The sequence below is a fragment of the Mesoplodon mirus genome (assembly GCF_964341445.2).
Source record: "Mesoplodon mirus genome assembly, chromosome: 2".
NCBI classification, from domain to species: Eukaryota; Metazoa; Chordata; class Mammalia; order Artiodactyla; family Ziphiidae; genus Mesoplodon; species Mesoplodon mirus.
The window spans coordinates 116764285-116779762 of record NC_138977.1 but is presented as its reverse complement, the minus strand read 5'-3'; the positions used below and the strand labels follow the sequence as shown (position 1 = coordinate 116779762).

Sequence of the window (15478 nt, the reverse complement as noted above, 5' to 3'; positions counted from 1 at the left end):
GCGGAGATAATGTCTGAGCAGACACCTGAGTGAAATGAGAGAGCAAACTGGGGTTCTATCTGGGGACAGGGCACGCCAGGCAGAGGGAACAGCCGATGCGAAGGTCCTGGGGTGGGAAGGAGGCAGGTCGGTACACGTTCCCGCTGCAAACAGACATACTGCTCAGGTCCTTCATACTCACCAACTTCAATGAGTTAATGAGCAATAAGTATAGTGGCAAATTAAATGGCATTTGTTACTTTTCAGGGACGTACTGTTATTTTGACATGTTAAAATAATAGATTCTAGTTAAAAATAATGACCCTGGTAATGACAATGACTAAAATGATTTGTAAGGCTTCGAAAGCATATGAGTTTCGTTAACAAGTGAACACAAAACAAAAAATACAGCTTTCAACTATGAAACACAACACTGGTGGTCTGGGTTCAGCAAAACAACATTGTCTCCCATGTTGATGTTTCAAAATTTCAATTTCAGTTTCACTAGTTGTGTAAGTTTTGTTTGTATTTAACATGCAAATTTGATATATATGAGCTATGAGCATAAAGAACTTACATTTAGTGTTCTGTGTTCTACATTTAGTGTATTTAAGAAGCATTATTATAAGAAACGACGAACAAAGCAAGGTCTGTAAAAACCATGTTCTCTTAGAGTGGCTCCCAGACGACTGCAGTGCGACACCCGTGCTTTACTTTATCTCCAAGTCCTTCACAACCTCCTTCCCTTGCCTTTTCATTTTCTGCGATTTCCTTCTGCAAATCTTTGTAACACTTTACAATTCACAATCTCCCATCTTTGCTGCTTTTATAATGAAAAATTTAGTTGAGGATTAGAATCCATTTTACTCTTAAGGCTTGCTTGCTTTATTTTTCTATTTCAGAGTAAAAATTATACCTACTTCCCATTTTAAGAGGCAATACTTCTTATCATTACAGCCTGGAGGGGCCAAAAAAACACGTACGATTTCCCCCTTAATTGTAAACCCAAACATTTACACTTCTGGTCAGCACCTCTGGTGGAAGATGATGACCAGGACCACGCTAGGCATGTCTGCACTGGCACAGCCACGCTCAGACTCTTCTCAAGTCCTGGGTGGTTCCTTTCCTCTCATTTGCAATGCCTGTTATGTCACTGCCTGGTGAGGCTCTCCCCAGTAATGACCCTCAGGGAGGTTACAATCCGACCTGAGCTCCCAAAGTACTCTCTTCATAGCTCTAACGCAGCATTTCCTACACACAGAACGTAATGCAGGCATCCGTGTTCACTGGCTGGCACTCACCTTCAGGCTGGGACCATGCTACTTATTTCCCTGCCCCTAGAGCCTGGGAGGGGACCTGACGGCTCAGGAGTTGAGCCAGTTTTTGCTGAATTCTATTGAAATCCAAATGACATACCGGATAGGGAATTTCCTTGACCTGTTCTCTGGTTTCCCTGAAAGCAAACTGCACTAACAACCCCACGGCAGCAGGAAGCTCCCCTTCGATGTTGAGCTTGGAGCCAGGTCTGCTCGCATGGGCCGACTGGAACAGCTGACGAGGGGTCTGGCCGTAGGTTTTTATCATGGTTTCCAGTGCTCGTCTCTGAACTGGATCTTCAACTGCAGAGACATCCATTCCAAAATATGTCTGAAGAATAAAAGAAAACGAGAGGTATGTAAAAAGCAAGACTTGGCGATAACACTAAAGGGGAAAACAACAACTTGTTTTATTCTCTAGGCAATGGTTTACTCTTCTGTTTCAAATGAAAAGGATTTTAAAATGTTTTTGAACAGGTTAACAATCATTGATAATCTCAATGAGATCAGAATAGGAATGATCAATGCTTCTGAATGGATGAATGAAAATAATGTACCTTGGTTGGTGCTAATTAGGTATGTTTATAAAATTAATTTTTAATTTAAGAGAATATCATATAAGACTTCATTTATCTGCACAGCAAAGGAATCCATCAACAAAATGAAAAGACAACCTACTGAATGAGAGAAATTGCTTGCAAATCATATATCTGATAAAGGGTTAGTATCCAAAATCTATAAAGAACTTACACAACTCAGTAGCAAACAAACCCATCTAATTAAAAAGGGGCTGCACTGTTGGTGGGAATGTAAATTGATATAGCCACTATGGAGAACAGTATGCAGCCTCCTTAAAAACTAAAATAGAACTACCATACGACCCAGCAACCCCACTACTGGGCATATACCCTGAGAAAACCATAATTCAAAAAGAGTCATGTACCAAAATGTTCATTGCAGCACTATTTACAATAGCCAGGACATGGAAGCAACCTAAGTGTCCATCGACAGACGAATGGATAAAGAAGATGTGGCACATATATACAATAGAATATTACTCAGCCATAAAAAGAAATGAAATTGAGTTATTTGTAGTAAGCTGGATGGACCTACAGACTGTCATACAGAGTGAAGGAAGTCAGAAAGAGAACAAGTACCGTATGCTAACACATACATATGGAATCTAAAAAAAAAAGGTTCTGAAGCACCTAGGGGCAGGACAGGAATAAAGACGCAGATGTAGAGAATGGACTTGAGGACACGGGGAAGGGGAAGGGTAAGCTGGGACGAAGTGAGAGAGTGGCATGGACATATATACACTACTAAATGTAAAATAGATAGCTAGTGGGAAGCAGCCGCATATCACAGGGAGATCAGCTTGGTGCTTTGTGACCACCTAGAGGGGTGGGATAGGGAGGGTGGGAGGGAGATGCAAGAGGGAGGGGATATGGGGATATATGTATACGTATAGCTGATTCACTGTGTTATACAGCAGCAACTAACACAACAATGTTAAGCAATTATACTCCAATAAAAATGTTAAAAAAATAATGGGAAAAATTAAGGAACTTTTCTGCAAAGGAATATTATAAATAAATAAATAAAGGAATAAATTAAAAAGAAAATGGCGGGGGGGGGCAGAGGACCTGAATAGACATTCTTCCAAAAAAGACATACAGATGGCCAACAGGTATATGAAAAGATGCTCAGCATCACTAATCATCAGGAAAAGGCAAATAAAACCACAATAAGATATCATCTTACACCTGTGAGAATGGCTAGTATCAAAAGGACAAGAGATAACAACCGTTGGCGAGGATGTAGAGAAAAGGAAGCCCCTCTGCACTGTTGGTGGGGATGTAAATTGGTGCAGCCACTGTGGAGAACAGTATGCAGGTGTCTCAGAAAACTAAAAATAGAGCTACCATATGATGCAGCATTTCCACTTCTGCGTATTTTGAAAACACTAATTTGAAAAGATACACGCATCCCTATGTTCATTACAGCCTTATTTATAATAGCCAGGACATGGAAGCACCCTAAGCATGCACCAATGGAATGGATGGAGAGGATGTGGTGAATACATGCAATGTAATTATTACTCTGCCATAAGAAAGAATGAAATCTTGTCACAACACGGGTGGACCTTGAAGGTATGATGCTAAGTGAAACAAGTCAGAGAGAGACAAATACCATACAAATAAGTATGATCTCATTTATATGTGGAATCTAAACAAACAAAAGACCAAGCTCATAAGATTGGTGGTTGCCAAAGGTGGGGTGTGGGCAAACGGGTGAAGGGAGCCAAAGGTACAAACTTCCAGTTATAAAGCAAATAAGTCCTGGGATGTAACGTACAGCATGGTGACTGCAGTTAATAACATTGTACTGCAGATCTGAAAGTTCCTAAGAAAATAAATCTTAAAAGTCTTCATCCCAAGAAAAAAAATTTTTGTAACTACGTATGGGGTGGATGTTAACTAGACTTACTGCGGTGATCATTTTGCAAATGACTGAAATCAGTATGCTGTATACTGGAAACTAATATAATGTATGTCAATTATACTTCAAATTAAAAAAAAAAGAGGGCCTCCCTGGTGGCGCAGTGGTTGAGAGTCCGCCTGCCGATGCAGGGGATGCGGGTTCGTGCCCCGGTCTGGGAGGATCCCATGTGCCGCGGAGCGGCTGGGCCCGTGAGCCGTGGCCGCTGGGCCTGCGCGTGCATACCGCAAAAAAAAAAAAAAAAAGAAAAAAAAAAAAAAAGAAAAACTAAATGAGGTTTTTCCTTGGTCTTGTCTTTCAGTGAGAGTTGATGAAAAATAATCAGGTTTTTCAATTCAGTTGACCCAAAATAGCTTCTGCAAGCAGGTTAGTAGGTGGTTCTATTTTTTCTGTGGCTGCCTGTCAGATATTGGTCAGAAAACTAGAGTCAGGTAATTGGTTAAAATCATTTCAAGTGGTCAACAAAATCAAAAGAGACAAGAGAATGCAGCTATATGGCAACACGAAGACTGAAGAAAACTAGGGGAACCTGCCCCACCTCAATTCCTAAAAATGAGAACTAGAAGTTCAAAACCATCTGTGTCTGCCTGAAATTACATGATATCCAAATGCCCTTTTGTTCTTTGATGGGAATATGCTCAAAGAAAGAGTGTGATTCCTCTCAGGACACAATGGCTGGTGTCACAGGATGACTTTGTGTCACTACCCCATCTTGAAGATGTCTAAGAATATCAACTATTGAGATGTATTTTCTTACATACAGAGACATTAGTAAGGAACCTAGATTTTTGTAGGTCTATATCTCTCCTCCTGTCTGGGCTGAAGAATCAGGATTCTAAACACCAGCATCACTGAAACCCAAGCAAAGTCTTTGTGATGTCCACCCTGTAAACTCAAGAGCAACTCATCCATGCTTTATTTATCCTTGGATTACTTGAATTCTGATTCCCTCTGTGTTTGCTTTGCAGGTTTCCACATATATTCCTGAACCTGACTAGAACTTGGCAGTGAGAAGGCTGGAATGTGATGTATATCCTTCCAGCCTCCCTCAGCCAACCAGGCAAAGCTGTCAATGGAGGAAGCGGGACAGCTTCACCTCCCCGGCAAGGGGCAGAAGACTGGATGAGAAACAAAGTCAAGGTATTCCATCTTCGACCAAAACACTGCAGAGAGGTTGGCACACAATGTTCCATGCGACTGGTGTCCTCCATGCTGTCACCTTTCTTAGGACATGAAGCTAGAGAGAAAGGGGGTTAGGGCAATAATCAGTCTAGAAAATGAGTAAAAATTCAGGATCTGTCACTGTCCTTTTCTTTCCCACCTAGTGTTCATACATATATATATATATATATATATATATATATATATATATATATATATATAAAGACTTCATGTGTAATACTAAATTATTGAAAACGTCATTTGTCCAAAGTGATATATAGGAAAAGGTATATAAAAATGAAATTGCAGGGCTTCCCTGGTGGCGCAGTGGTTGAGAGTCTGCCTGCCGATGCAGGGGACACGGGTTCGTGCCCTGGTCCGGGAAGATCCCACATGCCGCGGAGCGGCTGGGCCCGTGAGCCATGGCCGCTGAGCCTGCGTGTCCAGAGCCTGTGATCCGCAACGGGAGAGGCCACAACAGTGAGAGGCCCGCGTATCGAAAAAAAAAAAATGAAATTGCGATAGAATGTTAGTAGGTAGCTTAAGAGACTATTTATTTAGGTTCTAATGAAAACTCTAAGTGGATCTGAAAGAGCAGCAGTGAAAATTTCAAGCTTTTTAACGTGAAGGGTGTTGTTACACTTTTCTTCTTAGTGTTAGAGTCAGATGGAGGGTGATGTGCACTTACTTTATTATTTTTAAAGCTAGCAGTCAGTAGCTGGGTATAGATCTGTTGTGCTTGTGCATCTTGCTTGTGTAATTTAGCTTTTAGCATTGAATCAGTCAGCAAATTTCATTTTTATATCTGCATAGAACATCTCTATAAATACCAAAAAAAAGTTTCAAAGGTTCTTCAGAAGTTAATCTTCAACATCCACTCCCCTCGCCACCACCCTAGCACGACCACAAGGGCTCAAATACCTGTTATAAACGCTTATCTAAGCAGGCTCATTCCTAATGGTTGCTTGATTTAATATACTCGAAAATTCAAATGCAGAATGGAATAATCCGATACCCAGGACTCTTAAAATTTACTTTAAATTAGTACCTTTACATTCTGTGGTATCAGTTTCTAGTGAACCCCAAACATCGGTGAATGACGAATTAAGATCAAAAGGCATTTTTACATTCCTTTTAAAATATTTTTTCTATTTTTTTAAATTAATGAATGAATTTATTTTTGGCTGCGTTGGGTCTTCGTTGCTGTGTGCGGGTTTTCTCTAGTTGTGGCAAGCGGGGGCTACTCTTTGTTGCGGTGCGCGGGCTTCTCATTGCGGTGGCTTCTCTTGTTGCGGAGCATGGGCTCTAGATGCATGGGCTTCAGTAGTTGCGGCATGCGGGCTCAGTAGTTGTGGCTTGCGGGCTCAGTAGTTTTGGTACATGGGCTTAGCTGCTCCACTGCATGTGGGATCTTCCCAGACCAGGGCTCGAACCCGTGTCCCCTACCATGGCAGGCAGATTCTTAACCACTGCGCCACCAGGGAAGCCCCTACATTCCTTTTTACAAAGTTAACATTTATTTGCACTTAACTGGATGGCAGACATTACCCTGTATGCATTTTCTTATTTATGAGGCTGGTATTACTGTTCACATTTTACAAATTTGTACATTAAGGTACAGAGAAGTTAAGGTCACACTGCAGGTCACACAGTAAGTGGCAGAGTCACAGAGTGAGGATTTGAACTCAATTGTGGATTTAGAGACTATGTGCTTAATTGCTACACTTGGCTTTGTCCCATGAATTGAGTTTTATTAAATTTCTAGAACAGGACTTCCTTGGTGGTCCAGTAGTTAAGAATCCGCACTTCTACTGCAGGGCGCACGGGTTAGATCCCTGGTCAGGGAACTAAGATCCCACATGCCACGTGGCGCAGCAAAATAAATAAATAAGTTGTATTTAAAATTTCTAGAACAATGGTATAAACTCTATCCTTTTTAAAGCTCTAAAGTCTCAAAGAATTAATGAAAAAAATCTAGTAAGATGAGAATTAAATGGTATTATTTCAGCATGCAGATACTTTTAATGTGAATTTCATATGAGAACAATTGAAAATTTGTGCCAGTATTATAGGCACAGAGTATACTGAGGTTAATGTCCAAATTCTTAATTGCTTTTAAAGTTACATTTTGCATCAAATATGAACAAAGTTCAAAAATTACACCTCAGTCTTTAAAACTTATAAAAATTTTATATACATTTTTATAGAGGTATATTTTACATACAATAAAACAATAAAGATTTTTATAGTACCATCCCATGCAACCATCACACAAATCAAGGTATAGAGCATTTCCATCACCCCAGAAAGCTCCCTGGTGCACCTGTGGCAGTCACTACTCTACTCCCCAGGGGCAACTAGGTTGGAAATTATCTTAAAGAAATAAAGAACCATCTTTAAAATAAATTCCCCATGATTTCTACCACTAAGAGATTAATGTTCCTTGTTCTTGAATTTCATGTAAACGAAGTGGATTCATACAGAGTGTACTCTTATGTAAGGCTTCTTTCATTCAGTGTAAAATGTTTTGGAGTTTCGTCCATGCTGTCACAGACATCTGAAATCCATTCCTCTTCACTGTAGAGTAGTATTCCACCTACTCAATATCTGGAATTGTTAGTCTTTTTACTTTCAGTCATTCTCAAGGATATAAAGTGGTAACTCATCATGGCTTTAATTTGCATTTCCCTGATGACTAAAGATGCCAGCACCTTTATCAGTTGCTTACTGGCCATTCATATATGTTCCCTCCCTACATGAATCTTATTCACCTTCGTATCCCTAGAGCCTAGCAAAATAAATGTTTACTGAATAGATAGATTTTTTTTTAAAAGGTAGACTATCTAACAACATTAAAAAACATATGTTGAGATATAACAATTCTGCTTCTAGGAATTTATCTTGAAGAAGTAAAGAGGTACATAAAGAAATAATCTGAGGAATATTAATTTTAATAGTAAATGCATACTAACTAAATATCCAACAATAGGGGACTGGTTAAATAAATTATTGGATAGCCATACTTTGGAATAATAAATAGTATTAATATTATATAAATGGAGTGATACATATGTATAGGTAAAAGTCTAGAAGGTGGTTTGATATTTATCTTTGGATGATGATATCAAAGTTGATTTTTAAATTTCTTCCTTTTACAGTCTGTATCTTATACATTTTTCTAATGAGGCACAAGTATTGCTCGTGCAATAAGGAAAAATGAGGCCATTTAAAAATAGAACATGTACTGATATACAGGACAGTATGCAGAAAAGAGTTACACGGCAGGCCTGAACTGCTCTCCTTGGGATGGCATGACTGCAAATGTGGTCCTTGGCTGGTGTCTGGGAACATGGATTTCAAGAGAGTTCCCACCTTCTCTACCTGATAAGAGTGGCTCACTGCACCCAAACTATACAAACACTGTGGTGTATACTGAATAACTGTTTCCTTCTGGACGCCTGGAATTTCAGGACTTGTAAGAGAGAGGGTGCCTACATGACCAGTCCTCAATAAAAACGCTGGCACTGCATCCCTCATGAGCTTCCCTGGTAGACAACATCACACGTGTTGTCACAATTTGTTTCTGGAGGAAGTGAGTGAGTTCCTTGTGATTCACTGGGAGAAGTCTCTTGGAACCTTGTGCCTGGTTTCCTCCAGCTTTGCCCAGTGCATCTTTTCCTTTTGCTGATTTTGCTTTGTACCCTTCACTGTAATAAACCTTAGCTGTAATTACAACTATATGCTGAGTTGTTAAGTCCTCATCCAACCTGGGGATGGTCTTGGGGAACCCCTGACAGATAGTATCTTAGTTATTCTTAAAGAGGTGAAATATAAAACCTGAAAAATCTTGGGCAAGTTTAGTGTCTTTGTCAATTCTCTTTGGTAACTTGGGTATTGTAAAGAAACAGTCTAACCTTCTACCTTACATAAATGCAGAGTTTTAAAAGAGTCACTTACAGCAGGATGAAAAACATTGATGGCTTGGACAGAGGCCTTCCCTTTTTGCTTATACCCGAATACCAAGTCGATCCACTGACAGATGTTCTGGGACACGTAGTCAGACTCTAGAGCCTGTCTATGGATGAGGATAAAAAGACGAGGATCGTTACGTGCCCAAGGCGGGAGGTTGACGTGATTAACCCGTTCACCGTTCTGGCGTACACCAAAATCGAAACCTAAAAGAGAAGAGTAATATCAATGTTTATCTCCCCCAGAGCATGCTTCCTTTGGCCCACTGAGCAGACTTTAAGAGTTCACAGAAACAGCTATTGTGTGCTATAACCTGGAGAAGGAGCAGCGAGAGGATAGTAACACCGCTGCTCACCTGCTGACTTACCCCTCACAGAGCTACATGGATTAACACTATCTATCCTAACTGAATCTGAGATCTTTCAACTTTACCCTTCCATCACCACCACTTTATATCATATTGAAAAACAAGCAGAAAATCATCGTCCACTAATTCCAATATTCCAGTTATCAAATCTTCAAATGCATCAAGTGAGAAAATATCTCAATTGTAAACCTGATTAAAATAAAGTGAAGGCTTTTGTATAAGCATTTCAGAATGATTGGTGTTAACATATAATAAATTCAAGACTACTTATATGTAGTAAGTATTAGCATTCTGTAGTTTAAAAACTCAACGAATACAAAGTATACACATTCCTAGAATGAACTGTCTTAGTCTATTAATTTTATGGTAAATCTATAGGTCTGTTCTGATTTCATTTCCACTAAGCATTCCTGTGGACAACAAAATTATACTAACACAGTGAGTAAGAGGGTTCTTCCGCGATGAAAATAAGGTATTATCTAATTGCCTCATTAGTCTGCTAGTGTAAACAAAAATCTCAGAAGTGTTTCTTTAAAAAATTGTCCTAAAGGAAATGTTACCTTTGAACAGAAATTTTTTTGTGCTACTTTTTTTTTAATGGACAGAAAATCTGAACACCATAGCAGAATCCAAATTTAAAAAGACCTCTTAAAAGCTAATCATGCTCCATGTAAAATTAAGTTGCTGTCTGCCTACTTCTTGATCTTGTGAAAACAGTTAGAAGGATCTTCACTAATTCTGGAAGTACTCTGAAATGATATGATATAAAATATAAACTAAGGGCTTATATAAAATTAATACAGGGTGGGGGTGAGGGTCACCTCAAAAATCCCAGCAGTCATCCGACAGACAGCTGCAGGGTGACAGCATTAGGATGTACTGGCTGAGCACCTCCATACTCTATGTGGCGGCTTCATGGGAAGCAGCAGAGACTTACTGATTGATCAATGGTGATGAGGCATCTAAGAGCTGAGCTAGGAGGGGTTGAGCCACAGGTAGTCTCTACCTATAGGAATGCTTATAGGAAACAGCAGGATGTATGCTATAGCAAGTTACCGTTTCCAAAAATGGCTATAACAACACTTGCTGTTGTGCATGCTTTTCTAGAATCTTGCTGCTCCCCTATCAAATGGCAAAGTCTATGCTCCTTCCTTTTGAATGTGGGCAGGCACTTGTGACTCCCTCACAAACAGAATGCAGTGTAAGTGCCACCGTGTGACTTCCAAGAGTAGGCTGGAAAAGGCCATGCAGCTTCTGCTCACCTCTCTAGGGACACTTGCCTTTGGAACCCTGAGTTGCCAAGTAGAGTGTCCGAGGCCGCCATGCTGTGAGGAAGTCCACACTAGTCCACGTGGAGAAACCACATGGAAAACCATGGACACTACCTGAAGAGAGAGGTGCCCACCAGCCCCGTGCTGCTCTGTTCCCCTGGATGTTCCAGCTCCAGCCAACCTGAACGCACAAGAGACCCTGAGCCCAAACCACAAAAACCACTTGGCTGAGCTGTTCCTGAATTTCTGACTTGCAGAAACTGTGATGGATAATACATTTAATGTTGTTTTGAGTCACTAAGTATTGGGGTTATTTGTTATGCAGCCATAGGTAACAGGAACATACATATAAGAAACCACAGAGGAATGTGGTTTTTTGGACAGAGAAATGAGTCCCTGATTGAAAGCCACAAGGCAGGTACCCCCAACTGCAGGTGCTGATATTTCACTGAGGCGTTTCTCACTTGGGCAACACTATGAAGCCTGCTCCAGGTAATCAGCAGCACGGATTTATTAATGATTCTCGAAATAACTCCAGAGAGGCCAGTTAATATAGGAAAAAATTCTGAAGTAATTTGTCCAACATTACCCTCTCTGAAGATATAATTCTCAATTTCATGTATTTCCTAAAGGTCACATAAAAATATGAAATTAAGTAATGTAGGAAAATGACCCAAAGATACCCTGTAAAGGATTAACTGATCTTACATTAAAGAACAGGTAAGATTAACAAGATTGTCAGTCACTGGCATCACAGAAAATCTGATTTTATCTTCTAGTATTCCTTTTCATTATTAGATAACTCTAGTTATACTGTTTTATTTCTAACTTGGTCATTCCTCATAAAATCATTGAGATTTTGGTTAATTTACATTGTTCTTTATAAATTCATAACTTTTTTTATAATCAGCATATTATAACTTTTGTAATCAGAGAAAATAATAAAGCAAGTTCTGTAACAGAATTAAAATACATGTTTACAAATACTTTTAACAGTTAAAAGTTACAGTTTTCCAGATATACCTAGTCCTATAAAATATTTAACATCCTCAAGCTCACTTGGAAATAACATTATATACTTAATAAGTAAAGGTATTTCTCTTATTTGGGGACTCAAATTTTAGGACTTACAAAAGGTATTTTTATTTTTGGAAAATTATAAAGTAAGTACAAACACTCAGAAACTTAAATTAGAAACGATTTACTGTTATACCTTCACGGTTAACTAAGAATTCTGGAAGATAGAAAAACTCTGGGATAAGTTCTTTCACGTCAGTCATGGACTCAAAAGAGGAGAGACGCCAGGTTGTGTTTGTAGAATGAAAAGTTCTGTCTGGGATGTCAAAACTCTGATCTGAAAAAATACAAATAACACACTTAAGACACAAAGACTTGATTCCATTTGAAACTTGTTACAATTAATTCACTTTTACTACTTCAAAAAGATTAAAATGATGTTCACTTTGTCCATAGTTTAAAAGAGATTATTCGTGTTCTTGAAAATAAATATTTCTCTACATAATTTGCAACTGCATTGTTATTTTTAATCAGTATTATGCTTTCATAGTACATATAACTAGATAAATATATATCACTTATTTGTTTAATTGATTACTGTCTGCCCAAGTAGAATGAAAGTTCCATAAAAGCAGAGACCTGGGATATCAACCATACCGAGCACATTCTAGGAATTGGATAATCATTTATTTACTGAATGAAAGAATAAGGAAGGAAAATTAAAGTTCAAATAGGTAAAATAAGTTTTTTCCCCCATCAAGAAGATTATTTCTTTACCTCTTTTCTTCTCTCTTTTCTTTTTTTTTGGGGGGGGGCATTGTTTTTTAGATGTTCTAACTCTAACCTAAAAAATTAAGTAAAATTTCCTATGAATGAAAACAAAACTAAGAATACTTACTCCTTTGTTAAGTTTTTCTGGTGAACACTATTAATAATCAAGAACTGAGTTTTGACCCTGTCTTTTCTGTCAACAGCTATCAGACTCTCTATCCTACAGTATGAAATGATATCTAAAGACCAGCCCTTGAAAACAGCAGCAGCGTGGATGCTTCTTCAGAACCATGCTGTACCATCCAAAACTCCTCTCAACTTGCTGAAATTTGAAACATCTTTTTATCTGGAGAATGTAAGAGACTAATTTCAGCATCAAGCAAGGCACAATTTTTTTTTTTTTTTTGCGGTACACGGGCCTCTCACGGTCGCGGCCTCTCCCGTTGCGGAGCACAGGCTCCGGACGCGCGGGCCCAGCAGCCATGGGTCACAGGCCGAGCCGCTCCGCGGCATGTGGGATCCTCCCGGACCGGGGCACGAACCCGTATCCCCTGCATCGGCAGGCGGACTCCCAACCACTGCGCCACCAGGGAAGCCCCAGCAAGACACAATTTTAAAAAAATATGCTAAATCTTCCACAAGCCTGACCTGCTTTGCCGAGCAACATTTTCTATTACCACTTTCTCATCTATTCTGTTGAGTCAGCATTGGCTGGGCACTAAATAAAATCTGGGGAGAAATTAGGTTTATAAATATTTCTTTTTTTTCTCAGAAAGTAGGTTGGGCCACTTAAAGAAATATTTACTAACTCACTCAGGAGAAAAAGTTATTAATCTAAATGGAATCCAGAAAAATTAAAGGCAGTTCTGTGAGGCTATGATGGAATCACAATATCTAGAGTAGAGACTACAGAACTGTGGAACAGGAGAAGCACACTGAGGTTTCTGTTTGGATTTTTAAATTCTCTGCAACTTCTTAATAAAAAAAAAGTAATACTACATTTCCTATCATTTAGAACATGTATGAACTCAACTGGTAGTTGTTAACCTAGCACTTTTGTCCCCCGGGGGACACTTGGCAATGCCTAGAGACATTTTTGGTTCTCACGGCTGGGTGGGAGGGGATGCCACTAGCATCTAGTAGGTAGGGGCCAGGGATACTGCTAAATGTCCTACAATGCACAGGACAGTCGCCATAACAAAGTATTATGTAGCTCAAAATGACTACAGTGCCAAGGTGAGAAACCCTGGACTAAATGAGAAGTCTAGAAATAAATTTAAAAGCCATCACATATCATTTTAAATTAACCAGAAGAAACTGAATGGGGACTTAGGTTGTCCCTGTTTTCTTTTTTTTTTTTAATCATTCTTAAATACACAATGAGGAAAACCTAGCATAATAGTTGATGGGGAGTTTTATATTACTATATCCTTGGGCTACATGAAAAGAAACGGAGGGCAGTAACAGTTCTGTTATACACTGCAGTCATCCCAAACCACATCTGAAACATTCGTTTTTATTCTGCCACTTGTTGTTGTTGTTGTTGTTTTGCGGTCCGCGGGCCTCTCACTGCTGTGGCCTCTCCCGTTGCGGAGCACAGGTTCCGGACGCGCAGGCTCAGCGGCCATGGCTCACGGGCCCAGCCGCTCCGCGGCATGTGGGATCTTCCCGGACCGGGGCACGAACCCGTGTCCCCTGCATCGGCAGGCGGACTCCCAACCACTGCGCCACCAGGGAAGCCCCAGCAAGACACAATTTTAAAAAAATATGCTAAATCTTCCACAAGCCTGACCTGCTTTGCCGAGCAACATTTTCTATTACCACTTTCTCATCTATTCTGTTGAGTCAGCATTGGCTGGGCACTAAATAAAATCTGGGGAGAAATTAGGTTTATAAATATTTCTTTTTTTTCTCAGAAAGTAGGTTGGGCCACTTAAAGAAATATTTACTAACTCACTCAGGAGAAAAAGTTATTAATCTAAATGGAATCCAGAAAAATTAAAGGCAGTTCTGTGAGGCTATGATGGAATCACAATATCTAGAGTAGAGACTACAGAACTGTGGAACAGGAGAAGCACACTGAGGTTTCTGTTTGGATTTTTAAATTCTCTGCAACTTCTTAATAAAAAAAAAGTAATACTACATTTCCTATCATTTAGAACATGTATGAACTCAACTGGTAGTTGTTAACCTAGCACTTTTGTCCCCCGGGGGACACTTGGCAATGCCTAGAGACATTTTTGGTTCTCACGGCTGGGTGGGAGGGGATGCCACTAGCATCTAGTACGTAGGGGCCAGGGATACTGCTAAATGTCCTACAATGCACAGGACAGTCGCCATAACAAAGTATTATGTAGCTCAAAATGACTACAGTGCCAAGGTGAGAAACCCTGGACTAAATGAGAAGTCTAGAAATAAATTTAAAAGCCATCACATATCATTTTAAATTAACCAGAAGAAACTGAATGGGGACTTAGGTTGTCCCTGTTTTCTTTTTTTTTTTTAATCATTCTTAAATACACAATGAGGAAAACCTAGCATAATAGTTGATGGGGAGTTTTATATTACTATATCCTTGGGCTACATGAAAAGAAACGGAGGGCAGTAACAGTTCTGTTATACACTGCAGTCATCCCAAACCACATCTGAAACATTCGTTTTTATTCTGCCACTTGTTGTTGTTGTTGTTGTTTTGCGGTCCGCGGGCCTCTCACTGCTGTGGCCTCTCCCGTTGCGGAGCACAGGTTCCGGACGCGCAGGCTCAGCGGCCATGGCTCACGGGCCCAGCCGCTCCGCGGCATGTGGGATCTTCCCGGACCGGGGCACGAACCCGTGTCCCCTGCATCGGCAGGCGGACTCCCAACCACTGCGCCACCAGGAAAGCCCTCTGACTGCCACTTTTTTTTTTTTTTTTTTTTTTTTTTGCGGTACGCGGGCCTCTCACTGTTGTGGCCTCTCTCGCTGCGGAGCACAGGCTCCGGACGCGCAGGCTCAGCGGCCATGGCTCACGGGCCCAGCCGCTCTGCAGCATGTGGGATTTTCCCAGACCGGGGCACGAACCCGTGTCCCCTGCATTAGCAGGCGGACTCTCAACCACTGCGCCACCAGGGAAGCCCTGACTGCCA

The 15478-nt window shown here is 40.2% G+C and overlaps 1 protein-coding gene across 6 annotated transcripts in view; it reads right to left on the bottom strand.

The window, feature by feature from the left end:
- The window catches only part of LYST (lysosomal trafficking regulator), a 197721-nt gene that overhangs the window by 23610 nt on the left and 158633 nt on the right, over positions 1-15478 (bottom strand). For all 6 annotated transcript variants that reach the window (XM_082640698.1, XM_082640696.1, XM_082640699.1 and 3 more), the window contains 3 exons: positions 11779-11919; positions 8916-9133; positions 1396-1626 (listed from right to left, as the gene is read on the bottom strand). In XM_082640698.1, the coding sequence (XP_082496824.1) occupies positions 1396-1626; positions 8916-9133; positions 11779-11919 (590 nt within the window). The remainder of the gene's footprint in view (positions 1-1395; positions 1627-8915; positions 9134-11778; positions 11920-15478) is intronic.